General features: G+C 44.4%; 1 protein-coding gene across 1 annotated transcript; it reads left to right on the top strand.

Moving 5' to 3' along the window:
• Positions 1-24,092, top strand: ANKRD13C (ankyrin repeat domain 13C). The gene is made up of 13 exons (XM_042819669.1): positions 1-361; positions 6,380-6,421; positions 9,289-9,393; positions 9,721-9,806; positions 10,689-10,734; positions 11,842-11,908; positions 13,384-13,528; positions 14,521-14,652; positions 15,572-15,733; positions 16,426-16,505; positions 17,887-17,985; positions 18,600-18,700; positions 19,956-24,092. The coding sequence occupies exons 1-13, from the start codon at positions 1-3 to the stop codon at positions 20,084-20,086; spliced, it is 1,557 nt and encodes a 518-aa protein (XP_042675603.1). The 3' UTR covers positions 20,087-24,092.
• Positions 24,093-25,741: the final 1,649 nt, after the last annotated feature.

The following is a 25,741-nucleotide window of genomic DNA, read 5'->3' as shown; positions in this document are numbered from 1 at the left end:
ATGACCGGCGAGAAGCTGCGCTCGCTGCGCAGGGACCACAAACCCAGCAAGGAGGACGGGGACCTGCTGGGGCACGGCGAGGAGGAGGCGGCCGCCGCGCCCGGAGCCATCTTCACCGGGGGGCGCGGGAGCGGCGGCAAAGGCGGCCGGGCCGGGGGGCACCGCATCTTCAGCAACCACCACCACCACCAGCAGCGGCTGCCGCCGAAGGGCGGCCTGGCGGGCGGCGGGACGGGCCCGGCCGCGGAGCCCGAGCGGAGCCCCGCGCACTTCCCCGTGCACGAGTGCGTCTTCAAGGGGGACGTGAGGCGGCTGTCGGCGCTCATCCGCACGCAGGGCATCGGCCAGAAGGACAGCCACGGTGAGCGGCGGGCGAGGCCGTGCTCGGGGCTGCTGGGGGCGGACGGTGCTCCCTGCCTGCCTGCTTTCCTGCCTGCCTTCCTTTCTTCCCCCCTGGGGAACTGCCTCAGCAGTCCAGGCCGGACCCGCAGGGCACACCGGGCCAAGCAGCACCGCTTGATGCATACAGTGTCCGTTCTGCTTTGTGTGAGCTGCTTTTTCCTTCTTCTGTCATGTTTTGGAGAGTTTCATCACCCTCACTGTCTCATTTCTGCTTAGCTCAAGCTCTCATCTCTTCTTTCTACAGAAGGTTGTGAGGCACAGGCTGTGGTGCTGCGCTGCACAGCGGTGGGGATCACAGCCTGGGGGGTGTTTGGAGCCCTGGGATGTGGCACTGAGGGTCGTGGGCATAGGGGGGTGGATTGGGGAGCTCAGAGGGCTTTTCCAACCATGATGGTTCTGTTTTTAATTGTTTTTATCTTATTGTTTTAAGTGCATTTATCTTCCCTGAGGTTTAGTAGTTAGCTGTGCTGGGAGTTGCAGTGAGCTCTGCACAGCAGTGTTGCTGTGCCTCCTATCGCCAGGGTGTCCTGGAATTTCACTAATAGGAATGAGTGCATCGCTGCTGTTTGTGTTGTCCTGGAAGAACTTCCTCTTACGAAGTCTTGCTTCAGACCTGAAGATGCATTTTTGCAAGAATGCCTTTTATTTTTCTTCTTTTCTTTTTTGAAGTGTGTGAACTGTCACCTTTTAGGGATGATGGGGCGTAGGGGACACTTGGGAGTGGCTTTTTTGGCTGTTGGTGGGATTATCTTTAGGTTTTCCCCAGCTTAAACAAAAATTATATATATATATATATATTTATATGTATATAACCTCTCTCTCTCTCCATATGTATATATATATCTCCATATATGTATGGAGAGAGAGAGAGAGATAGCTGTGTGTGTGTATGTATGTATATATATAGTTTTGGGATTTGAAAGAGGCAAAAGGTTGTCATCTGCTTCTCCTACTTGCTTTGGACAGAGAAGCAATAGTAACAGAGGTAGAAAAAAGAGCCTTGTGTTACTTTAAAATGTGCAACCATTCAAAGTCTTGATAGGGCATTTTAAAATGATATGTTTAATTTGGGGAATGTTGTACACTGTAAAATAAGTTAGCCTGTCAAGTCAGCTGAAGTTTCACGGTTAGCTTTCGTCTGTGTGTTTCCTGCCTTTTTCCAGAGTAAGATGATACGTTTCTGCAGGAGGGTGTAAGTCATCCTGCATGTGGTGTCTGGGCAAGTTGTGATTAAAGGGTAGAGTTACTCTCTTTTTCTGATGATGAGATAAGTGTTCCCTTTGTTTTACTTAATTGTGTTGTGTAAAATAAAACCAAACAGTAATGTAGGGCAGTCTTAGGATTGGTACGATGGGAAAAATAGCATAATTAGAAATTTAAAACTGTCTCCGTGACAATATAAAGCACTCTGAAACACAAACTGGTGTATGCTGGAGTAGCTCATGGCTCAGTTTCCTCAACTGAGATAGGAAGGAGCATTTCTTACAACTGTCATAACATTTTTCTAAGTAGCCTGCTATAAATATTGCTACAGATATATTTATCCTGTCATCTTCATTCCAAGAGTTGCAGCAAAGTCTGGTAGAATGAAAGCAACAGGCCTGGAAAGAAACCTTCTCCCTGTGTGCCTTCTGCTGCCTTCTTCCCTACATCTCTTCCAGTTCCTATCAAATGACTCATTGCTGTAGCTTTGTGTCCGTACTTTGAAGGCACTTCATGACCCATCTTTGCTGAACTGCTGTCTTCACTGTCTATCACAAGTGTTGATACTGTGTTTTTATGTATGTTTATATACTTTTAATAGTATATATGTATTTTTTTAATGAACTTTTCTTCATTTTCCCTGCTGGTTGCAATAGGAACAGTGTGGATTTCTGTTCCGTCTTCTTCCAAAGTTTTACTTTCACTGTTCTTTTGTCCTTAAATTAAAACAAAACAAAACACCAAACCAACCAAAAACCAACAAAAAAACCCAAACCAATCCAAAACAAAACCAGAAACCAACAACAAAACCAAACCCTTGGTGCCTTGACATACCAAAGACCTGACTGTTACTTCCTTGTTGTTGTTTTCTTCCTGCCTGAGTCCATCTGCCACTTGTTTACATATTTGAATTGTGAGTTATTTGGGGTAGATAACTTCAGCTTACAACTATACTCAGAAGTAAGCTTGAAGAATCCTAGAGCATGATATGGAAGTGACAGAAGAGGGACAACTTCTAGTAACAGTTACTATTAATAATTCAGTTCCATTTTTAGTGAGCAGTTAAGTAGAAAAGCCACGTCCCATAGAACATTAAACTTGTGGTGTTCTGATAAAACAAATGCTGGCTGTAGCAATAAATAGAGAGCTAGCCAGGCTGCACTCTGAATTAACCTCAAAAAAAGCATTTCTTGTTGGTAAGACCAGCATCATTATTCCGAAAGGTAGGAGCTTGTATATGGTTTTAGATTACTTTTATTTTTGCTGTAACACACATTTAAAAGCTTAAACATATTTTCAGAAGAAAATAGTTGTTTCTGAAATAGATAAATCTTGCTGAATTACTGTCAGAAAACACTCAGCTGCCTTGTAGGTGTGCCAGATGTCTACATGAGTGTGTTTTAACTTCTGACCTTTCATAAGGGCAGTGCAGATGATTTGGGATGCACGGCCTGGCTGGAGACCTGCAGGACTTCAGGCACTGCTGTATCACTGCTACCTCAGGTTAAGGCCCTGTAGCCTAAACGTGGGCAGGGAAATGTAAAAGTTGGTTTCTGAAGCTATGGACACTGAAGAAACCTTCTGTAAATGGAAGGGCTAAGTGAGCTTTGTTTCTAAGGTGAATCAAGCTGTTACCAGCAAAGAAACCTAAAGGAGAAGAAATTTGGTTGTGGCTTTTCACATGTATCCACGTGCACACACATATCCACGTGTAGTAGGCTTGGAAACAATCGCATCAAGTATCTGTGACACTGCAGTGAAGTCATCCCACGTGTCAGCCTCTTAATAGGAAGAGTGCTGTAAATAATTGCAGCTCTGTCACATAGGTAAACATCACAGTGAAGCTGCACCCTCTTTTGTCTTACCAGAAGCTGTCCTTTGCAGAGCCACGTGTGCTGGCACTTGCTGTTGTGATTATGCTGCAGTTCACTGAACACCTCGAGCTGTTACAGCCGGCCTTGCAGCTGTAAGAAGTGGAACTCCCCTCTCCTCCCCTTGTGCTTGTTCTGGCAGAAGCCAAGCTTAAGCAACTAAACATGATTTGTGGTTTATGTTCAAGGGTTGATGGAGCTGAAGGTTGTAGCATTATAGAATTCCAGTGGGACAATTCCACTTGAGCCCTGTAGATGCTGGTGCTACTTAATTCATGAGTCTTGAGTGCTAGAGGGAGTGTAATTGTGTGGCACTGCCCTCACAGCTGCTGGGGCCGTATTTACACTTCCACATCCCCAGCTTTCCTGAAGGAGGAGCAGTGAGATGTGTGGTGTGCCTGCTGGCCAGCCAGGCTTCTGAGACGAGATCTCTGGGAAGGTTTTGGCTGGTTCTGAGCCCGATCAGCACTGCTGCCTCTACTTGAGGATGCTGAGTGACAGTGGCTGGATGGCCCCGTCTGGACACATCTGTCCCGAGACCTTTGCCTTCCTTCAGTTGTCCCGTGCAGAATGAATGCACTTAAGACTGTGGTCAGACAGATGAGGAGCCTTTCTCTTTGGACAGCTCTTCTCCTCCCTCCTCTTGGAGCAGAGATGCTAAAGGTTGCACAGAGGCATTCTGTGTACCGAGTAATTCCTCAGTATAATTTCTTTGTTATGTGGCATCTAACCTGGAATAGTTTGAATGGCTTATTTGGTAACTCTGACTTAACTTTGCTACTGGGAAAACTCATTTTGTTTGGCTCGAAGACAGTCAACAGCTCTACAGATTTATCAGATGTTAAGAAGGATGATGAGTGATGGAACAGCAAGATGCTGCTCTGTGTTTGTTTTTTGATTGTGCCAAAGCTGGCTTTGTTTATCAGTTCCTGCTGAGATGGTGACCATTTGGGGAGAGGATCTGGGAGTGAGACAGTGCTCTGTTGCCAGGCCGAGGCCCACAAGCATATTTGGGTGCCTGACCTCCATGGCAGCTGTTTGTGAAGCAGCAATGGATTTGTGCTGGAATGGAAAGGTGCACGGCTTTGTGGCTGTTCTGCATCCAGTGGTGTCTGACAAGGACTTGTCGTGGGCAGTGATAAAAGGCTGGAGCGATACAGAGTGCCATAGGAATGGCAATGTTTCCAGGTGCTGCAATGCCCCTCTCCTTTGTGTTTGCCTTGCATTTCCTTCTCCTCCCTTCCTTGAGGCTTTACCTCTCCCTGTGTGCTGCAACAAACCTCTTGTTTTATCTGGTAGATGTCAGAAAAACCTTACACTTCTCTTTGCTAGAGTCCCACTGGTTAGAGACCAGCAAGAATTCTTGTCATCTCCTTCACAAACTGCTTGTTGTTTCATTCTGGAATTGATAGATTCTAATGTCTGTGCTTTCTCAATTGTTGTAATGACTGTTGCTCTGTGTCCTTTTCCTACCCAACCTTGTCTGTAAGTTTCCTGTTCAGTTTTTGGGTTGCATACTTTTTGGTGTGAAGATCAAGTATCAAAGTAAAATCTGTGCTGGAAGAGCATTTTGGAGGTGATGTAGCGCAGCATCCTGCACAAAACAGCATCAAAGTTGGTTCAGGTTGCTCAGAACCTTGTCCAGAGGGCTTTTGAAATGCTGTGATATTGCACAACTGCGTTTCCCACTTATCAGCTGAAACGTTCTCCACATCTCTCAGGAAGGCTGCCAAACACTTGGTTAACTCTCATTTTGTTGTTTCTTCTCAATATGCCAAGCTCTTGTAGATACTGGAGCTGTCTGGCTCTTCTTATGCAGTGTTTGAAAAGGAGTGGTTTGTTTTGCTGTTGTTTTTTGTTGTTAGTTTCTTTTTTTGGAAAGCTAATTGAAAACCACTTACAAACTCTGACTTTGACTGCTTGCCTATCTTGATCAGAGATTCCACTGATCAGAGATACTGCGGTGTGTTGGTGATTGCTTCATACAGCAATCTATGAATGTTTTGGGTTGCATGGTTGAGATGTGCATCATCCTTGGCATGCAGCAAGTGCTTATTGCTAACGTGATGCTGTAAAATACTTCTAAGATCAACTGTGTTTGATATAATTGCAAAAGAAACTTGTTTACAAGTAATTAACTTTGCAGGAAAACATTTGAACGTACAAAGTGTTAAATTGAAATGGAAGGATCCTATATCCTTGAGCCCCCAAAATGAAATATGTCAGAATTCTGGTAGCAGCACTAATTGAGAAAAACAGCTCTCTGTACCTTTACTGTGCATATCTAAGAGCAGGAGTCTAAACTGGGTCACCTATAGCCAGGAAAATACTCACGTTTTTAATATCTGCTAGTAGTCTTGGGAGCTTCCTTTGGAAACGTGGCACTGAAGTAACCAGAAGGTGGTGGTGGATGGTTGGGTTTTCTTTAGGGAAATGCTTTTTATTCTGCAATGTGTCTGTTGCTGTATTAGTAAAAATTTTATGCTCAGTCTTTGAAAAATTAATAAAATTTGCTCCTAAAACTTTAATAAGTGTCGTATCTTTGAGTAGCTTTTACCCTAGATATGTCATTCTTTGTAAAATATCATATTTCTCAGACCATGAGTACAGAGGTTTGGGTTATTGCCTTCTTAAAGATATACTTGTGCCACTTTGGCAGGTTTCAAGGTATAATTAAGAAGCCCTGCTGACCCGTGAAATGTTTCAGCTATATTTTAACAGGCATAATAAAAAGTCTGTATGTTGGACTTGCTTAGAAAGTGTTCTGTTGTATGTATACCTGCTCCTTCCTTAGGCTGTGTGGTTTCTTAATAACAGTGTGGGAGCTGTGTGTCCAGACTCCTGAAGGAGTTGCAATGAATTCTGTTATGTTGGATCTAATCTCTTTTTCTTTTTTCTTTTAGGAAACACTCCTTTGCATCTTGCTGTGATGTTGGGACATAAAGGTTGGTAAAACCTTTGGTTTTGTAACTCGAGTTGTCCTGAGAATTTAGAGGCAGTACTGTTCAATTTTTCTGATTGTGATCTTGTGTTTCAAACTTGTTGCAAGTTAAGGTTTTCTGCAAAGTAGAGGCTGCCCAGATGTGAAAGAGAGAAGTCTCTAAGAAAGTTAGGGCTGCCTGTTAGGCCAAAATCAGGGAGCCAGGCAGGCGGAGGGCTGGATTGGAAGGAGAGAATGGCAGAGAAGGAGTTCTGACTGCTGGACTCCTTTGTGAGCCTGGAACAAGAGCTAGCTTCTGTCTTGTTGCAGAGTTAGAAGGACTTGGAATATCATAGAAGATTGAGAAACAAGGAACAGCTTTCAGCAGTGGAGGCAAGCACATTTGTGCCTGTGTCCTCGTGGTGTCCAAACGGGTGGGACACGCTCAGTCTGGGTAGGCAGGAGTCTTCATCCGGGCAGATCTCTGTTTTAATGCTGTTAACAGAAGGCTTATTGATTCCTTTTGTGTGATGGTGCCCTTTTTCTTCATTGCTTTCTTGGTTAATAGTTTTGCTGTGGTTGTTACTGATCTGCTCATTAGAGGTCTTGAATGACCCCTGTTAGCCTTTTCTCTGTTATGAACAAAAATGTCTTCTGGAATAAAGTGACTCTGCGAGTGGAATCGTAATCAATCCCTGCCTTCTGCATATTCCTTTCCTCCCCTGATTCAGATCTCTGCCCACTGCCTGCCTGCTTCTTTGTGTTCCAGGACTGGCTGCTCTCTGCAGGGTCCAGGACAGCCTACCAGGCTGTGCTGCCTGTTGATCCGTGATGGCTGTCACCTTTTCAGATATCCTTGGGGGACTTTTTTTTATTATTATTATTTTTTTACAGCAGCATTTCAAGGCAAAGGATTCACATTTCTATTTGAAATAGAAAGCGTCGGAGTAGGCATATTTCAGAACTGGGGAAAAAAACAACAACTTGGAATATGATTAAGTCTCCATGACAGTATTCTCCAGAATTCTTTTTCTCTACTGTAACGAGAGAAAGAATGCCTTGCTTTTGTCAAGCTGTGAGGGTCCTGCACCTGGTGTGTGGTGAGCCCAGCTCTGTAGCTGGGCTGTTAACTGCAGCAATGTCATGTCACTGGAGTACAAATGATTTTGATCAAAGATGCTTCTTTTGATACCAAGTGAGAGAAAAGAATTTATCACCCTTAATTCAGTACGCTTGAATACTTTTTCTCTTGAACTGTGGTTATTTTATGTTTCAGCTCTAGGATGAAAAGCCCTTGCTGTTCAGTGCTGTCAGATTGCTTGATTATCGTGGCACATAGCATAGCAAGGAGAGGAGAAGCAGTTCTTCCCCTTACTCCTTTTCTCTTTGGCTGCGTATTTGAGATTTCGCTTTGTAGTTTGCTCTTGGCTTCTTTGTCAGCCATCCCATGAGTAAAGCCCTTAATTACTTGGGATATTTATGGTAAGCCTTTATGTAGCTTGGCTGGAGCAAGACTATTGGTGTATGATATCAAGAACAATACCTGGTTTTACTGTTTTATTCCTGCTTGGTCTTTGATTCTCTGAGACCCCCAGGCCCTTTGCTGCCATGTCAGCCAGTCTGAATGATGCTGAGGGGCAGCTTTGATGATGCATGTGGACTGCTTGGGTGCATGTAGCAGCACTGCAGCCAGACTTTGGTGAATTGCAGGGTGAACCTGACATCCTGTTTGTTTAACTGAAAATGGGGTCTGGCTGGTAAATGCCTGTTCCACATCAGTGTTGTCATCGCTTTAGGCACTGTTTGAGCCTGCAGAAAATATGTCTGCATGTTTCTGGACAGGGTACGTAGGGCTTTTGTTTGTTTACCACAGAGGATGGGGTGTTCACCAGTAAAGCAGCTCTTCCTTTCCTAACGCCACGTTTTCCAGTGACTCATGATTTTTGCATCTTGAGTGACTGGTGAGGTTTCCTGTAACACCTGTAGGCGAAGGATCAGGAAGGCCCTCTATCTGCAGTTCCTGCCCATCCTATTCATAATGAGAGTTTCTTTAGCCTGCAGCTCCCGCTCCATGCTGCTGTATCATTGCGGATGGGTCGGGTTGATTTTAATGAGTTGTGGTGAGGAGGCTTTCCATAGTTAGAAATGGAAGGACCATTTAAAACAAGGACAGCTTATTCAAAACACAGAAATACCGAACCATTTCTTCTCTTCTGAATTTCAAGGGCAGCTCCTATCATCAGCTTTTATCCTTAGATAGAGAAAGCAATGCAAGTTGAGCTGAGACTACGCTAGGAACTGGTGTGGTGTTTATGGGATGTTGGTGTGCTCTGATAGCACAGCACACACGTGCCAAGAGGCCAGGAGAGCATCAGGGCCTGCTTTGATGCGTGGGCAAACAATGCAGTGCGTGGCAAGTGGAGCTCTGTGCTGTTGTGCTTTATGGAGGCACTCTGCTAATCCTAGGGTAACTTGCTGCACAGCATGTTATGCACATGTTCTAACATTTCAGAGGTAGACATTACACAGAGGTGATTAAACAAGCATTTTAAAGTATTTTTTACATAGATGAGTGAGTGTGTATTCACAACAGTGCATCTTTATAAAAAGCACAAGGAAATGTCTTTCAGTGGTAATGCAATTGGTTGTTGATTTCTAATGATGTTTTCAGTGCTCATATTTAATAGGAAAATGCAATAAATAATCTCATGAATGTTTTCAAAAATTATTTATAGCTTGAGTTCATAATTTGGATGTGTTCTGATGGTGCTTAGTATATTGAATATCTACTAGTTGTTTTATTCTTGTTTCCGTTAGTTTCCTCTGTCATGAATTATGTAATTGCAATACCCATTGTGTTTACTGACAGTAATTACTGCTGCTTTGTTACAGAATGTGCCCACTTGCTTTTAGCCCACAATGCTCCAGTAAAGGTGAAAAATGCTCAGGGATGGAGCCCTCTTGCAGAAGCCATCAGCTATGGAGACAGACAAATGAGTAAGATCATTGCTGAAGAACCTTCTGCATCACATTCAGCAATATACACACATACCATGTGTCTTTTTACACGTGTATACATGTGTTAGTAAATATCTTGACATAATCAAATGCTTTATGTCATAAGCAGTTTCTGAAGCTTTTCTTCCTACTGTGATCACATTGAATTGTTTATAATTACTGTAACTTGAAGTGCATTACTCCAAAGTGATGAAATGCTTTATTAACAGCAATTATTTCTCATTTTTAAAAAATCTGTTGCATGACAGCACTAAGCTGCAGTTTGCCAAGCAGCACAGCTTTACCTTGTGTTTAACCTCTGTTCAGTTACAGCACTCCTAAGGAAGCTTAAACAGCAGTCCAGGGAAAGTGTTGAAGAAAAGCGACCTCGATTATTAAAAGCCCTGAAAGAGGTAGGTAAATTGAAGGCAGCTTTGTTGGCAAAAACCAGATTGTGATAGAAACTGGTAGCTTTTGTTCGTATAGTAAGGATGCTTTAGCAAACTGTAAAAGAAAAAAAGCTTTTTGTCCATGCCAAGGGCTCACAGAACGGTGTGCATTCCTAAGATGCTCCCCCTCAAATTCTAAAATTCAGGCAGAGGAAAGCCTTGGATAAGAGAGCCCTTTCTGCCATCTTTTCAACCTGAAAGTCAAAGAATGTGTTTTTAATCTGTGCTTATTTCATTGGCTTTCTAAGGCTTCCTTAAATCTCAGCCTGGCGAAGAAGTTGCTGTTGCATCCTGTCACCAATCACCAATGATGGTTTTTTTGTTTGTTTAATGCTTGGTAAAGAAAGGGAGCTTTTTCTAAGCTTAGTTCTCCCTCTGCATGCAGCAGCCAGTTTTTCTTGAGCACAGTCAAACAATTGTCAGTACTGATGATTGAAAGTGTATTTCTAGAGTATAAATTGGAGGCTGTGTACGTGGATGCTGGTAGGTGAAACCTCATCCATTGATTCAGAGAATGCAGTTAGATGTGGTCAGTCAGAGCAAACATAGAGCTCTGTAGGCTTTTAAAGTTGGGATTTACAATTTATTTTGTTCACAGCTTAATAGCTGTGTAACTTTTTTCCAGAAAAAATCATTAAAGATTAGTAGCTTAAATGAAGCACACGTTTAGCATTACTGATTCTGCTGTTGGTGAAGCTTCAGAAATGGTGAATTTCAATTGAAGTTCAATTACTTGCATCAGAGGGGGGAAAAGGAATTTTTTTTTTTTGGCAAAACACAAACTTTGCTTAACTTCCAGCACGTTTCACAGTTGACCAAAATGTCAATGTATTCTTTTCATCTCAGCTAGGTGACTTCTATCTAGAGCTTCACTGGGATTTTCAAAGTTGGGGTAAGTGACTGCATATCCCTTTTCATTGGGAGATAATATTATCAGGCCTCCACACACTGTTCTCTCAAGCTGCAGTTTGTTTCCAGTTTGTATTTTGGAAAACTCATAATCGTGTTGTAAACGTTGAAGTGCAAGTAAAGGACAGACACTTTTTTTTTCTGAATTATTTTTAATGACTTTTTCTAGTTCAATTCTGTAATCTAGGCACACGATATGAGATGGGGAGGGGAGCAAGCTGTTAAAGAATATGGTTGTAAGAACAAAATGTTATAATGCCTTAATCTGGTCATCTGGTGTCACTGCAGAGCAGTGGTTTGTGCAGTTCTGCTGAGTGACAGGACTTGTGGCATTCAATTGCTTGGCACCAGCTTGCAGTGGTCGTCTTCTCCAGCAGTGTCACCATGCAGGGGGCATTCCTCTGCCTGCATCATTCCTGTGTTTGGGGTACTCTCCTGGGGGGAGAAAGGCCCTGAGCAGCGTGTTGGTGCTGACCATTGGTGCTCTGAGCGAGCTCAGTTCTGCACGTGGTCTCAGTTCTTCGTGTTGCCGTTTGAAGAAGGTGCTGAAAAGCCATTATTTGATCTTATTGCAGTAAATCTGGCTTTTTAAAATAAGCACAGCTGTGGGCTCACGTGTCTGGCTTGTAACACTGGGCTGGCTCTCAGTTCCTCTGGTAATTCAATGTTTCCTTAGGTTTTAAACCTTAGTGCTTTGGATTTGTCTTCTGCTTGTCTGTGTTCTGTTTAATTGTGGCTGGGCTTTCAGCTGGCATAATATTCAAATAAAATATCCAACTGCAGAATTAAAACTCCTGGCAGCTAGAAGACAAGTTATTAGAACTCACAAATGGTTTAGTTCATTTAAAATGAGGAGGCTTCAAGTTTTGTTTTGCTGGAGATATTCTGTACAAGGGTGTATCAGTCCTGCAGTTAGTTAATAGACAAGCATGACGTTAGTGTGCTTGTGCTGAGATGATGATGGAAAATGGATATGCTGTGTTTCTATATTACAACACATTGAAATTCAAGGTGGGGTGCAGTTTTACTCAAAGTACCTTGCAGAGAAACCTCGTTGTTCTAATTGTCCAATCTCTCTACCTACTTCTAGTGCCTTTACTCTCCCGAATTCTGCCTTCTGATGCATGTAAAATACACAAACAAGGTATCAATATCAGGTAAGCACTGATCTGCCACTTGAGTTTACTGAGTCACAGATGTCTGCATGTTGATGGGAACGCTGGTTTCAGTGTGGTCTGGAAGTGATTGCTTGCAAATGCTTGTGAAACACTGGTGTGTTGGTACCTAGGTGCTTGGAGGCAGGAAGTGCTTTCATCTACAGTCTTTTCCACCATTAGTTTGAAGTTAGCTTTAATTCTCGAGTCACTTCACAGAAAGCAAACCCAGTTCTGGCTGGTAGATAGAGGCTTTGGTGCAGTTTGGCAATGATTTGATGGAAAAACAGGAATTTGATATCTGAAAATTCGCATTACAAGTGTAAGTGAGCTTTCAGTATTTTGTGGAGAAATCTTGCTGCTCCAGGAGGTGTAGTAAGAAGAGTGATACAGTTTCTCTGTTTAAAATGCTGGCTGCGAAGGATTCACAGATTCCTGGACATCTGCTGAGCCTGGCTGTTCAGCTGCCCTGGGTTGTGATTTTGGGCTCAGGTGTCTGTTTTGGTTCCTAAACTTTAACGAGGGAAAATACAGTTATGATTCAGAAGATCATGGACGTTTTGTTCTCGTACTACAGCTTTTTGGCATAGATATGTGAACTTAGCTTAGACTTGAGTCCATTGAGACCATTTATTTTCCTTCTCATTTCTCCTGCTTGCACAGAGGGGAGTTGTGAGGCTCCAAGGATGTAACTGCAGATTCTTTCATTAATTTAGAGGCCAATACATGATGAGTATTAAGCAACCACCCTTTAGAAGTGAAGTGGCTACTGAATTCAGGCTCTTTAACCAACTTCACAAAGAAGGAAATATTCTAGCAATAATACCTGTTAGTTGCTGGAGAGATCTTTGTTCTTGGCTCCAGCTCTTGATTTCCAGCTCAGCAGCAGCATTTCTTTTCTGTTGGTGAGAGAAAAGAAGAACAACAGTAACTGAGATGTTTCAAATGGGGATGGAGGCCATTTCTTAGTCCTCTTTGTAACTGCAGCCACGTCTTACCAGGGCTACTCAGCTGTTTGTTGCAGGGAGTAGTTACGTTTCTCATTGTGTAGCACACACTGGCTACATAATTTCTGTCACTTCCTTCTGCTGTTTTTCTTTAGAAAGCATGGAGTGTATGTAGTGGATGCTAAAAATATGATAGGAAGGTATAGGTGGCACTTCTATGAAGATGGCATAAAAATAGGCCATGTTCTCATAGAATCCTTAGAGGCCTCTGAGGGCCATCCAGTCCAGCTCCCCATCCAGCTCCATGGTAAGAGTAAGGTGACACCTATTGAGTGTTTCTTACCCAATTTTTATTTCTGTATCCAGGCTTAAATAACGGCATATTCTATGAAGACTTGAACCTTAACTTGTTTGTGCCAATACATAAATAATAATAGTAATCAAAGGCTTCTCCTTGAAAGCAGAGCTTACAGTCAATACGTGTGAGTGCTTATGGGTAACTTCTTTTAATGTTCTGGTGTATTTTCACAGGCTGGACACAACTCTGATAGATTTTACTGACATGAAGTGCCAACGAGGGGATTTAAGCTTCATTTTTAATGGTGATGCAGCACCCTCTGAATCTTTTGTAGTTTTAGACAATGAGCAAAAAGTTTACCAGCGAATACATCACGAGGTAAGGATCTGTGCAACACCTCAACCCTTTACTTCCCATCAGCAGACTGAATTTACAGCAGGGTGTGCCTTTGAGAAAGACCCAAACTCCAAAGAAATGCAAACTACAGTTTTGTTCAGCTGATACAAGCTTATGAGCTTTTATTTTGAAAAACTGCTTGTTAATGCGAGCTAAGAAATCGGAGAGAAATAGAATTCAAATCTGCTGGAAAATACAGTGTCATCCTGGGCAGATGAATATATTTCAGAGTTTGAAGCATTCTGCTTATAGTATTTCCTGTGGGCATAATTCAGGGCTTCCTCAAGTGGAGTTTTCACACTTGCCTGCCATTGCTTTGCCCCCATTTACACAAATGCCCCCATTTGGCTTTGACCCAAACTGGTCACTCTGTGGCCAGTTTGGTTGTTAACAGCGCAAGGGTCTTACTGGGAGGGCCTGCTGTGTCTGGTCAGGCTTGTGTTTATAGCTCTGTCTACCAGTCACTTCAGCAGGTGGGTTTATATGAAGGGTTTGGCTGGTGGTGAGACTCTGGGTAAATCACACTTGGACACTTCGTTTGCATTAAGATTTAGAATCATAGAATCATAGAATCACCAAGGTTGGAAAACACCTAAAAGCTCATCCAGTCCAACCGTTCTCCTATTCCCAATAGCTCCTACTAAACCATGTCCCTCAACACAACATCCAGCCTTTCCTTGAACACCCCCAGGGTCGGTGACTCCACCACCTCCCTGGGCATCCATCCCAGTGCCTGACCACCCTTTCTGAAAAGTAATACTTCCTCATTTAAGCTGAAATGATTTGGTGAGCAGCTGGTATCAGAGCTTCCACAAAACAGTTTGGAAGTTCAAGTAGTGCTGGTTGTGGGGAAAGTGCCAAAGGAATATGTTTATTGATTTTCATTTTCTTAAAATTATTTATTAAAAAAAAAAAAAAAAAAGATTGGTCATGATCATTAAATTCTGTGCCGTGCTTGGTAATCTTCCTTCCAGGAATCTGAGATGGAAACAGAGGAAGAGGTTGACATTTTGATGAGCAGTGATATTTACTCAGCAACGTTATCAACCAAATCGATCACCTTCACACGTGCCCAAACGGGGTGGCTTTTTCGGGAAGACAAAACAGTAAGCCAAAGGAAGTTGTCAGGCTGGCATTGCTGAAGGCAAAATGGTGCAGGCAGCCGTGTCATAATGTGGTTGGGAAGAAAGGAGGAGTGAAAGGATCAGATGTTCGGGGTGGAGTAGAAAAGTGGCTTCCCCTGTCCCCACAGTTGTCACTAGTTTGACACAGCGTGTCTTGTGGGCTGCCTGCATCAGAGAATGGTGGCTTGGAAAAAATAGCCAACTACAGCTGAAGTGTGTGTGGAGAAACACTGCTGGAAATGGCACTACGTAGAGAATGGAAAGTCATCCCAGGGTTTATGTAAGAATTCTGTATGTCCCTGTGTCTGTGGAGGGCAGGAGGATGAAAGCATTCTGGCCACAGTTTGCTTTGCCCGTTCCTTCCAGTGTTGCCAGTGTGAGGCACAAGCTCTCAGGGGTGAGAACACTGAAACTTCTGCCTTGTCATGTAGGAAGTTGCTTTTTTGAGATGACTCTGAAGGATTCTGTATTGACTTGGATGTCAGGTAGTGCCATTTACCACAGCTTTTCTGCTGAGCTGGTTTTTCAGAGCTCTTTCCTTTTGTGAAATCAGAAATCTATATTCTAAGTGTGTAAAATACCATGGGTGTAAGTTACCATTTAGCACAACTTAGTGGAGGGGCTTTTAGTGGGATTTCCCTTGGCCACTCTCAGATTCTGAAGCAGTCTTTTCTCCTTTAGTTTCCATTGATGTAAAATACCAATTACTGGGGGAATTACTCTGTACTGTATGTAGGTTGGGGGGAGTGTATGATGAGAGTTCACATGGGGAGATGTGTAAGTTTACATTGAAACATTTCAATCCTGGACTCACCATACTGCAATTAATTGTATATAGAAGACTTTAAGTGGTTTTATTTGATCTTCTGTGATTCTCCAATGTCCAATTCCTTTCTTCTAGGAAAGGGTAGGGAACTTTTTGGCAGATTTCTACCTGGTGAATGGACTTGTATTAGAATCAAGAAAAAGAAGAGAACATCTCAGTGAGGAGGATATTCTTCGAAATAAAGCTATCATGGAGAGCCTGAGTAAAGGTGGCAACTTAATGGAACAAAACTTTGAGGTATACTTACATCATTCTTCTCACTGTGTGAATTGTTGTCAGGATAAATGCAGCAAGATTAATAAATAATATCCTTGTTCCATTCTGAGTGTCATAATTTTAAAATAATATGACCTTTAATGCATTCCTGCTCATCTGTTTGTGTACTGTGCTGATTAGTGCACGTACTGAGAATTTCTTTTCTTGAATACTTCAGTCTTAATTTGTCTGTTAATACAGGGGATGCTTTTAGCTGTGGCAAATCACTTCAATTTCGTTAGACCAAATATTTATTGTCTCGAATGCCCTTCCTGGTTCTTCTTTCAATTACGTTCTCATTTAGCTTCATTAAAACGGATTAAGCCTGTTATTATCACCATGAAGTTGAGAGCTATTCAGAATGAGCCAGACATCATCTGGGAACACGCAGACGAGCCTTTTAAGAAGGGCTGATTTATTTCTGTATGAGCTCGTGCTCTATTACTTGCCATTCAGGCACTTGAATTAACTGATGAGCTGATGTGCCGCACCAGCCAGCGTCTGCATGCAGTGCTGTCTGAGGCCTGGTAGCTAAATGGAGTCTGTGCAAGGAGGAGTAAGAGATAGAAAAGCCACGTGAAGTTTCAGCTGCAAACTGAGTGCATCTTTTGAATAGTAAAACTGTAAGAGAACGTCAGGAAAGATCAACTGCTAAGATGTGTTTCTCTGAACAGCCGGTCAGACGACAATCCCTTACTCCACCATCACCCAATACCATTACATGGGAGGAGTACATATCTGCCGAAAATGGAAAGTAAGTAGTTTGTTTTATTTCCATGGACAGCCTTAGCTGATTGGCGCCCACTGCTTCGTGGGTTCTTTGTGGTTTGTAGCTGTCAAGGAGCAGGGGGATCTTGCTTTTCACTGCTGAGATACTTAGTGTTCTTCTGTAGACTGGAGAAACGGACAGCAGCTCACGTAAGCAAGGTTATTCCATTGGCTGCAGATGAAAATATGCACGTAGGCACATGCCTACATCTTGGAATTCCAACTTATTGTGAATACAGACCTTTCAGTGATGTTTTTAAGGGAAGATTTCCTGTCAGACTCATTTCTGTAACTTGCTGATCTTTTCTTAACGATGGCAATAATCCTCCATATTTAAAGGAACAGCTTAGGACTTAATGAGAGTCAGTGTACAAAAATGCTCGTTTCTGGAATGCAGTGGCATACAGAACTCCTTGTACCAGCCAGGTTTGTGCAAGGTGCTCTCCTCTGGGTGCAGCAGGCAGTTACATTTTCGTTTCAGTTATAGCAGCTTGGTTTGTAATAGATCCAAGCAGTTGAGTTTACTGCCAGGACTTGAATGTTATCCAGCTCTGCTGCATATGGAAGGACCCAAAAGGAAATGGTAGAAGCTGGGCTCCACAGATGCTATAGGTTCTCCTGTAGTCAGATGTTACCAGGGAAGATACTATTACAGTACAGGCTTACTATAAGGGCACTTGGATTCTTTTTGCTGGTTTTCTACTTTATGTATTTGAAATAGAATAAATGTTCAAGCACAGTAAGTAGGTTATGCTGGAACAGCACAGGAGGACGTGTGTGTCTATGTTAATAAAAATCCAGTCATCAATTACCAGAAGGGAGTTCAGTGGAAAATGTAGGTTTCTATATTGGAGGACAGTAAGATTTGTTACCTTCTGCCTATTCTATTCCAGAATTGTTTTCTGTTCTGTGTTTGCCATTATTGTCCTCTGGGGACAGAAGGGTGACTTCTTTCCTTCCTCAGAGATTGCTTCCAGCTTAAACTGTGAAACAAACTTAGTGCTTTCCAGTTCAGTTTGATACTTTGCTCACACACAGGCTATTTTAATTAATGCCTGCAACCAACTGGTTTGTGTATTTCCAGCTAATGGTCAGGTCTTTCTGTAGTGATTATTAATAGAATGTTCACATGGAGTAACTTGATTGTTTTCTTTTCCCTGATTCTGGCTTGTCTCCATGGTTAGCAGAGCTCACAGTGATCTCAATTCAGATGGCTTCCAACTCATGTTCACTATGCACAGCCTCTGTTTTATTGTAGAGGTTCCTTACTGGGGTTTTCAAAACCGAGTCTTAATTCTTTTCTTTAAAGCTAAAGTTGTAATGAGGGGGGGGAACCTGACTTTGTCCTCCTCCCTTCCCCTTTGCAGAGCTCCTCATCTGGGTAGAGAACTGGTCTGCAAAGAAAGCAAGAAAACCTTTAAAGCAACAATAGCGATGAGCCAGGAATTTCCTCTAGGGATCGAATCGTAAGTGTGACTCGTTGGCTCTGGGTGCTCCTTCATGTATCAGGTGTGGCAGCCTGCCTGCGAGCTGCAGAGTTCTGCCAGTGCTCAGATTTGAGATGGCAGCAGTTTGGAAGCAGTGAGCAAGTCGTGTCGTTAGGGAGGTGAGCTGTGGCCGTTAGAGCTCACTGTGTGCCTGCTCTTGGCGAGGCAAAGCAGCTGTCTCGTGTGACGAGACCTGAGCTGTGAGCAGCTGTGTGGTTAACTTGGGCAGCACTCATGTGTCTGATTCTGCACAGTACTAAAGCCTTTTTGCCCCTGGCAAGTTTCAGCACGACTATATGTTCTCTAAATCCATGCACAACCGTGTCAAAATCCTTATCTTTGGAGGAGAGGCTGTGGGGCTTCGTGCTTCAGTGTCTTTTGTGGAATGAGGACAAGAGACCCATAGCTGGGGGTTCATTTGCTCTCATACAGCAACGCAGTGTGGGTCTCCACAGTCTGAAAGTGGCAGTGCTGACATTGGAGCTCTAGGGGCACACAGCAGGCACGGTGCAGTTTTTCAGATCCCTTTACTCACTTTGCTCTCTGGGTTATTTTGTGAAATGATTTGTGATGATGTTCATTCTCCCTTTCAGATTATTGAATGTTTTAGAAGTAATTGCACCCTTCAAGCACTTTAACAAACTTAGAGAATTTGTTCAAATGAAGCTTCCACCAGGCTTTCCTGTAAAATTAGGTAAGGTTGCGCTCACAACATTTATGGCTTTGTTTTCCAGAAATGTCTGTGCTCATTCATGCAGTGTGCTCAGGAGTCCTGCTGAGTTCTGGAGAAGAACTCTTACATAACAGAGCTTGTTGCTGTACGTGTCAGGGGAACGTGGTTATGTTCCTGCAAGGAATGTTTGGTTTGAAAGAGACAATCTGAAGCTCAGAGGAGATCAGTGCCAGCAGGAGTCCAGCTCTGTGACTTACATTTTCCTGATGCTGGAAGGCCTTCATTCTTAGAAGAGCAGATAAGCTGAAGTTTCCTTGCATTAAAGGGTGGTCTTAGCCATGAGATAGGAACTTGATAGCATTTATTATTTTGTTTTCCTCAAGTATTATTGGTGATGTACTGGAGGTGAATGGAAGCCAAGCCATTACCTTTGCTACCAAATGGAAGCATGTAAAACAACTTACTCGTGGGTGTCGATGATTATGATTATTATCCTAGGATAATCTATCAAAAAGTAACAGTACATTTTGTGAGTGTTACAGGACTTCTTGCCTGCCAGTAAGCTGTGTAAGCTTGGATATTCTGAGCAGATGACGTTCCACATCCCATTGCAATAGCACAGTTCTGTTTAGAGACCGAGCTGTGAATTTTGCTTTCAGTTGCTTCAAGGGTAATCCCAGTCTAGTAAGGGTAATTCTTAAATATTCGACCTCAGTGTAACGTTTGCTCTAAAGTGGCCTTTTTCATTTTAAAATGCTCACTTGTACAGGTGGGTTTGCTCAACTTTCACGTTATCTCAACCCAGGAGTTCCTGCACTTGTCTGTCCCATTTCCTCCCCTCTGACTGCAGTGGCAGTGAGCAGACAGCTGTGCTCAGTTGTGTGCCAGGTTACACAGCAGCGGCACTGCAAGGTTATCTTACCTGGCATCACCTGTAGCCTCACAGATCAGTCTGTGTGCTTGCAGCACCTTCATTTCCACGTTATGATTCTGCAGTGTGAAAGGAAAGCCCTTGAATTGATTGCATTACCCAACTCAGTGAAAACCTGTTGATGTTTCCCTGCTCAGGGTATTGGAGCATCTTCTGCAATAACGTTCTTCTGAAGTACCTCTTTGGTGTTTCTTTTTTAAGGAGCTTAGGATTGCCATTGTGTAAAATCTTAAACTTCTACATGATAAGCAGGCCTGAACTTAAAAACCATTAAATCACTGTTGGTAATCACTGGAAAGCCTTTATTTCTCTGATCTGCACTGTGCCGTTGTGCTTCCTATCCAGATATTCCTGTGTTTCCCACCATCACAGCCACTGTGACTTTTCAGGAGTTCCGTTACGACGAATTTGATGAATCCATCTTCACGATTCCTGATGACTACAAGGAGGACCCCAGCCGCTTCCCTGATCTCTAATTAAACTGGAAGGTTAATGGTGAATAACAAAGTAACAATACCAGCGTACCACAGCGAAAGCAAATGGATGCAAATAGCCCACGGATATAGACAGAGAAGTGGGTGACAAGGGAAAGGGATGAACTCACTAATCCAGAAGAAAAGGGAATGTGCATCAAATGACTGATCTACTGACACTGTCGTGGGCATCTAATCTAGTTCCTGATGACAGCAAGTCTCCTGATGTGTCCTTCACACGTTCATACATCCAGTGCTGCAGGCGAGGTCGTCTGCCGCCTCGGTGGCCCTGAGGATGCTCAACAGCTGTGAGGACTGTCATTTGTTTTTAAATTTTTTTACATTTCTTGTTGATACAGAAAGCACTCTTGGACCATAGCGTAAAGGTTGGAATGTCTTAGCTGCATATTCGTCCTTTCCAACGTCCCACCCTACTTAAAGATGACCATATTATATTCTTTCAAGCTTTGTTTTCAAGAAGTGTAAACTATGTATCATTCTGTATACTTCAGTACTCTGAATGTTAGCTGAGCGTAAGTTAGGAGGAACGCGTTTTCTGTAGCCGAATGAACCAAATGGTAACCATTAAACGATTGCATTTTCCTACTGCAATATACTTCAGAAACAGCATTTGCTCTGCAGGGAACGAGGTGCCTCCCGCAGCCCCTCAGCGCAGCCCCTCGGCGCAGCCATTCTGGTGCTACCCGTGTCTCTCCAAGCGTTCATTTTCTCACAGGGCTGGTTGTTCATTTTCCTTCCGTTGGCTCTGCACAGCAGTTCCCTGTGACTGGCTTGGCCGTCCTCTCCGTGTCCGTGATGCTGTGCTGATTAGCGAGCGTGGAAGTTCACGAGCTAGCAAGTATCCCCTTCTTTCTGCTCCTTTCCCACTCACCGAGGAGACTTGCTCCATGATGGGCCGACGTCAGCAGGCGCTGCAAAGCAGGGCTGCGTGCGAGGAGCTCTGAGAACAAGAGGCTCAAGCATCAAGTCTTGTATGAGAAAAGGCTTTCCTTGAAGTTAGTTGAATTGTGGTGCACACTGAATAGGGCTCAGTGGAGGATTTTGTTGGCAAATGCTTACAATGTTTCTAAATTAATTTCTTCCTCTTAGTGGTTTTAATAGATGGGAGTTCCAGTGCTCTGCCTTCTCGAGCTTATTCTCATTCCAAGTGGTTCCAGTCTCCTAATTTGACAGTAATCCAGCTTTCGGTTTGTTAGAAAGAATCTGTGCAAAAGGCTAATGGTGCTATTTGTTTGTATTAAGAGATTTAGATTAAAGTGCTGTGGTGTAATTGTACAAAAATGTAAATATTTTGAAGATTATATTCTTTGTGCACTGTAGTTAAAACTTTTTCTGGAAGTCAATAGAGGTAAGTTTCAAAACTTAGTACAAAAAGCCCCACGGCTGCTTAGTGGAGGTGCCGACCCGGCTCCCCGTGCAGGTGGTGAATGGCTTCTCTCCTCACAAGGCAATAACAGCTCGTCAGGCACAGCCGTGGGCCTGGAGCTGCGTGTGGAGGAGGCTTCCGAGCTGCTGGCATCCGTACCAACGCAGCAGTGCTCCAGGAGGTGCAGAGCCTGCTGGCATGGAGTCCGGCTGAAGCGCTGTCAGCAGCACACGGGGCAGCTGGAAATAGGGAGCAGGGCTGACCCTCGTCCCGTCGCTGTGAGCCCTGGGCTCTGCCAGCTGGGTGCTGCTCACGGAACGACTGAGGCGCTGCAGCGGTTCGGTATCCAAAGGAAAAGAGGGGAAAAGGGAGATGGATGACGGTCACTGTTCAGTACTGTATCTGTAGCAGATGTTGGGCATTCAGGGGGAATGATATTACTTGTTCTTCCAAGTAATGATGAATTCCTTGCAGTGTTTTACATCTGTGGTACAAACCAACAGCAAACTGAGCTGAGATCCACGCTGCTGAACGCATGGAGGGGCCGATGCCGCAGCCTGTGCAGGAGGGCCGTGTGTCAGTGGGGCCACGCGCTGCGTTCCCCCATTGCTGTGGCCTCCAGGTGTCCAACACCAAGCATGTTGCTGGGGGAGGTGCTGCTGGTCAGGTTTGGGGCAGGTGTGGAGCTGGGGTGGCTGTGGGTGCTGCACAGCAATGAGTTGCTGAGAAATTTCAGCGGATGCAGAAAAATGTTACTGCGTAAAAAGTGAATGTCAGAATCTTTTTTTTTTTCTCTGCAGTATCACAGGGCAGGAGCTGTGTGTTCTGTGTTATTCGTGTCTCCAGATATTCCAGAGTAGTGCAGAGCTCGCTGGCACAGGAAGGGGCCCACAGAACCAGGGTTGGGTGTTTGAGGAGATGCTGCAGCTGCAGCGGATTCAAGATGTGAACAAAAACAAATACTTTCAGAGTAGCCTTGTGTGGGAAGGCAGGTCCTGGGCATCCCTGTGCATAGAAGAGGCAGTGCTGACTGCTCATGGTGGTGAGGTTTGGGCAGCGTCAGTGCTTTCCTGAGCTCTGGCTGCAGATCTGCTAGCTCTGGTTTCTTAACCTTTGTGATTATACAGTACCTTGAGGTTCGCAGGAGCTGTTTGTAGTGGTGGCTGTGTTAGGGTTTGCCCCGATGTGGGTTGGACACAGATTTTGTTGAGGGAAGTCCCTCTGTCACTGCAGTGAATGCACCTGGCTGCTTTTCTTAGCCTGAAGCTGAGGGAGCTGACTCCATCCGCTTCTCTTCTCCACCTGTGACTGCCCTTAGATTCCTGTGTCACCCTCGTGAAGTAAGAACTGCTGAACTGTTTCTCGGTGCATTTCCTCCCAGCGTTTGGTGATGTGTTTTCTATCCAAGACATTCCTGGCCATGAGTGGCAGGGCGCAGTGAGCTTTATGGGCGCTGCTCCGTCCCAGCAGTGAGGCACAGCCCCGTGCCGCGGGTGCGGCGGTGCTGGGGCACTTCTCCAGCAGGGGCTGCACCCGCACTCATTGCAACGTTTGATCTAATCGGTGTTTTGCTCGGGAGGCCTCTGGCGCTGACGCAGTGAGTGGCATTGCAGTGAGTGGCATTGCAGTGAGTGGCATTGCAGTGAGTGGCATTGCAGAGCTCTGCTCCGCTGGGCCGGCGCTGCTGGGGGTGAAACAGTTGTGGTCTGCACAGAGCTGTGCTGTGGGCAGTGGTGCCCTGCTTGTGATCTCCTGTTTGGAATTCTGGAAAATTACCTTTTGTAGCAGGATGGATCCAGCAGAGCTTCATTTGTTTCCCTCCACTTTAAGGCCCAGTTGGGCATTAAGGAAGCTGTGGTCCCCTTTAGAATGAATGCATATCATGGTGGTCTCACAGCACGCAGCCCAGCACTGCTGCTGCACCCAGGTCCTCAGCAGAGCACGGCGCTGAGCAGCGTGCTGGGGGGGAAGGCTCTGCAGCCCTGCTGTGAGCTCCACCTCGCCGTGCTCCTCTCTGATCTCAACGCTGCTTTTTTACGATGGCTGTGAGACGTTTTTATGATCATCTTCAAAGGCGGCCACTGATTTTGGTAAACTGAAACAAGAAATCGTGGCAGACGAATTCTAAGGGGTTGTTTCTTCACCAAACCGTTCCGCTGGTCTTCCAAAACACTGCTTTACTTTGTGGCAAAGGGAACGGGGCGTTTTCTTTTCCCTTCGGAGGAGCTGCTGTTCCAATCTCTGCACTCACTTCGCTGTGGTTCTTGGTTTATGTGTTGAAATGATTTGTTACAGAACCCTCTGGACGTATTTGTGCTGGAAACCCACGTGGTTGATATTCAAAGCAACCGTCCATCTTTTTACACGTGTTTGTTCTTTGGTTTGTAATTCACGCCAGGATAACTGCGTTATTTAATCTGTATTAACAAATTTCCTGTAATGCTGCAGTTTCGCATTTATTTTCCTTACAATTTGTAATTACCATGGAACCAATGTCACGTTTTTGCTTTTTACTGGCCGTCCGGTCCATGTTTTTAACTTCCCTTCACTAATAGTACTTTTTTGTTGTATCATTTGTTAGAATAAAGACCAAAACATGCTGTTTGATTCTGAACTGCTCAACACGTGGACGCGGCCTTTAACTCTCCCCTCGTGGCGCTGTGCGGGCCGGGCAGTTTGGAGCAACGAGGCGATGTGAGGAGGAATTTTGCCCCATCCTGGTTGGATTTTAAATAAAATCCTCCGTTTTTCATCTAGGATCGTTTGTCACCATTTGTAGAGCTTTGAAATGTTACTGACGGCCTTGTGCACAGTGCAGGAGCAGCAGTGGTGGAACCTGGAGCAAAGCTTGCAGCATTCCTGGGGCAAAGGAGCCGGCAGAGGGGACCTTGCAGCTTCACTGATTGGTGTTCAATAATGACGTGAGTTTTATCTCCCAAGTCCAGAGCTGCACCCACAGTGAGATGTGACAGCAGCTCTCCTGGGGCCCGCGGTTCTGAGACAGCTGACTCCTACCCTCCATTTATCAGAGGTAAATCTCTCGTGTTTAGAGAACACCGAAGTGCTTCCAACAGTAAAATCGTGGATTTGGGTCAGCTGTGCACATGTAGGCTTAGCAGTTGTGTTGTAGCAACAAAAGCTGTGTTGTACCTACAAGCCTGACTTCAGCTACAGCCATAAAGCCAAGCACATTCAGGCTAAAGTGGATGTGGCAGCACGTGCTGTTCTGCCAGGCCTGGCCCTTCAGGTAGAGGGTTGGTGACAGTGAACGTAGGGCAGAGCAACACCTTCAGCCCTAGTGTGGAAGACATGGAAGCAGAATGTCTGGCTTCAGGAGACAGGAGGGGTCTAAAGCAGGACAAAACTTCCTCCATCTACATTGCAGTATGTAACACAACTCACACTAATTCCAAACCGAACAGCACTGAGGAACCGTGTCAGCATGCAGCCCAACTGCAACAAAATGATGACTTCTGTTTTGTTTCGTTTTAGGGGAAAAGCTGTCAGTCAGAGAGAACACAGACCTCCCCTAGGCCTTCCTGGTGATGGCATGCAAGCAGAACAGCCAGGCTGCTAGGAATGGGTGAAGGCTGATGAAATTCTGCAATAGCCCATGTAAGTCCGCTGCATAAACATCAGTGAATCCCATTTGGTGCTAAAAAATCTATTATTTCTGCCACTGGCGTTCTTACAATAAAAGCTACTTAAATATTTAACATAGTGCAGGATTTAACAGCTGCAACCACGACCAGCCACCACAGGTACTTTGGTTCCCAGCTGTTGTTTTCCAAGCACGTTCAGTTTGCCGTAAATGAAGCTTTTCTCTGCAAACAGAAATGGGAGAAAAGCAAGGAGGGGTTTTCGCTCACCCTTCAGCTCATAATTAGTGCCCTTGGTACCCGGTTCTTTTATCTGTGACTGAGCCAACAGCTATGGGCAGCTGCCTCCACATGCACACATTGCTGCGCAGTTCTCTGTGCAATTTTAAGTGGTAAAAAAAACAGTGCTGCAAGTTCCTACTGTGAGTTAAAGCCACCTCTAGGAATGCCAGGGCAGCAGAAGCCGCTACTCAGTGAGGGTTGAACTAATTAAGTAATGCAGAGACTATCAGAGCACCCGGAAACCTCATCTCTAGAGGCAGGAGATCTTATTTTCAGCGATAATTATTCCACTTAAATCACTAAAATGAAATTACTGGGCGCTGTGTGAGAGCTGGCACTCGGCTGCAGGGCACAGAAGGGCAGCAGAGGCCCAAGCACTGCAGGAGCTGG

Source organism: Centrocercus urophasianus, unplaced genomic scaffold (genome assembly GCF_019232065.1).
Source record: "Centrocercus urophasianus isolate 14NV4802_14NV808 unplaced genomic scaffold, USGS_Curo_1.0 seq_18, whole genome shotgun sequence".
NCBI lineage: Eukaryota > Metazoa > Chordata > Aves > Galliformes > Phasianidae > Centrocercus > Centrocercus urophasianus.
This window is presented reverse-complemented; position numbering and strand designations above follow the sequence as displayed.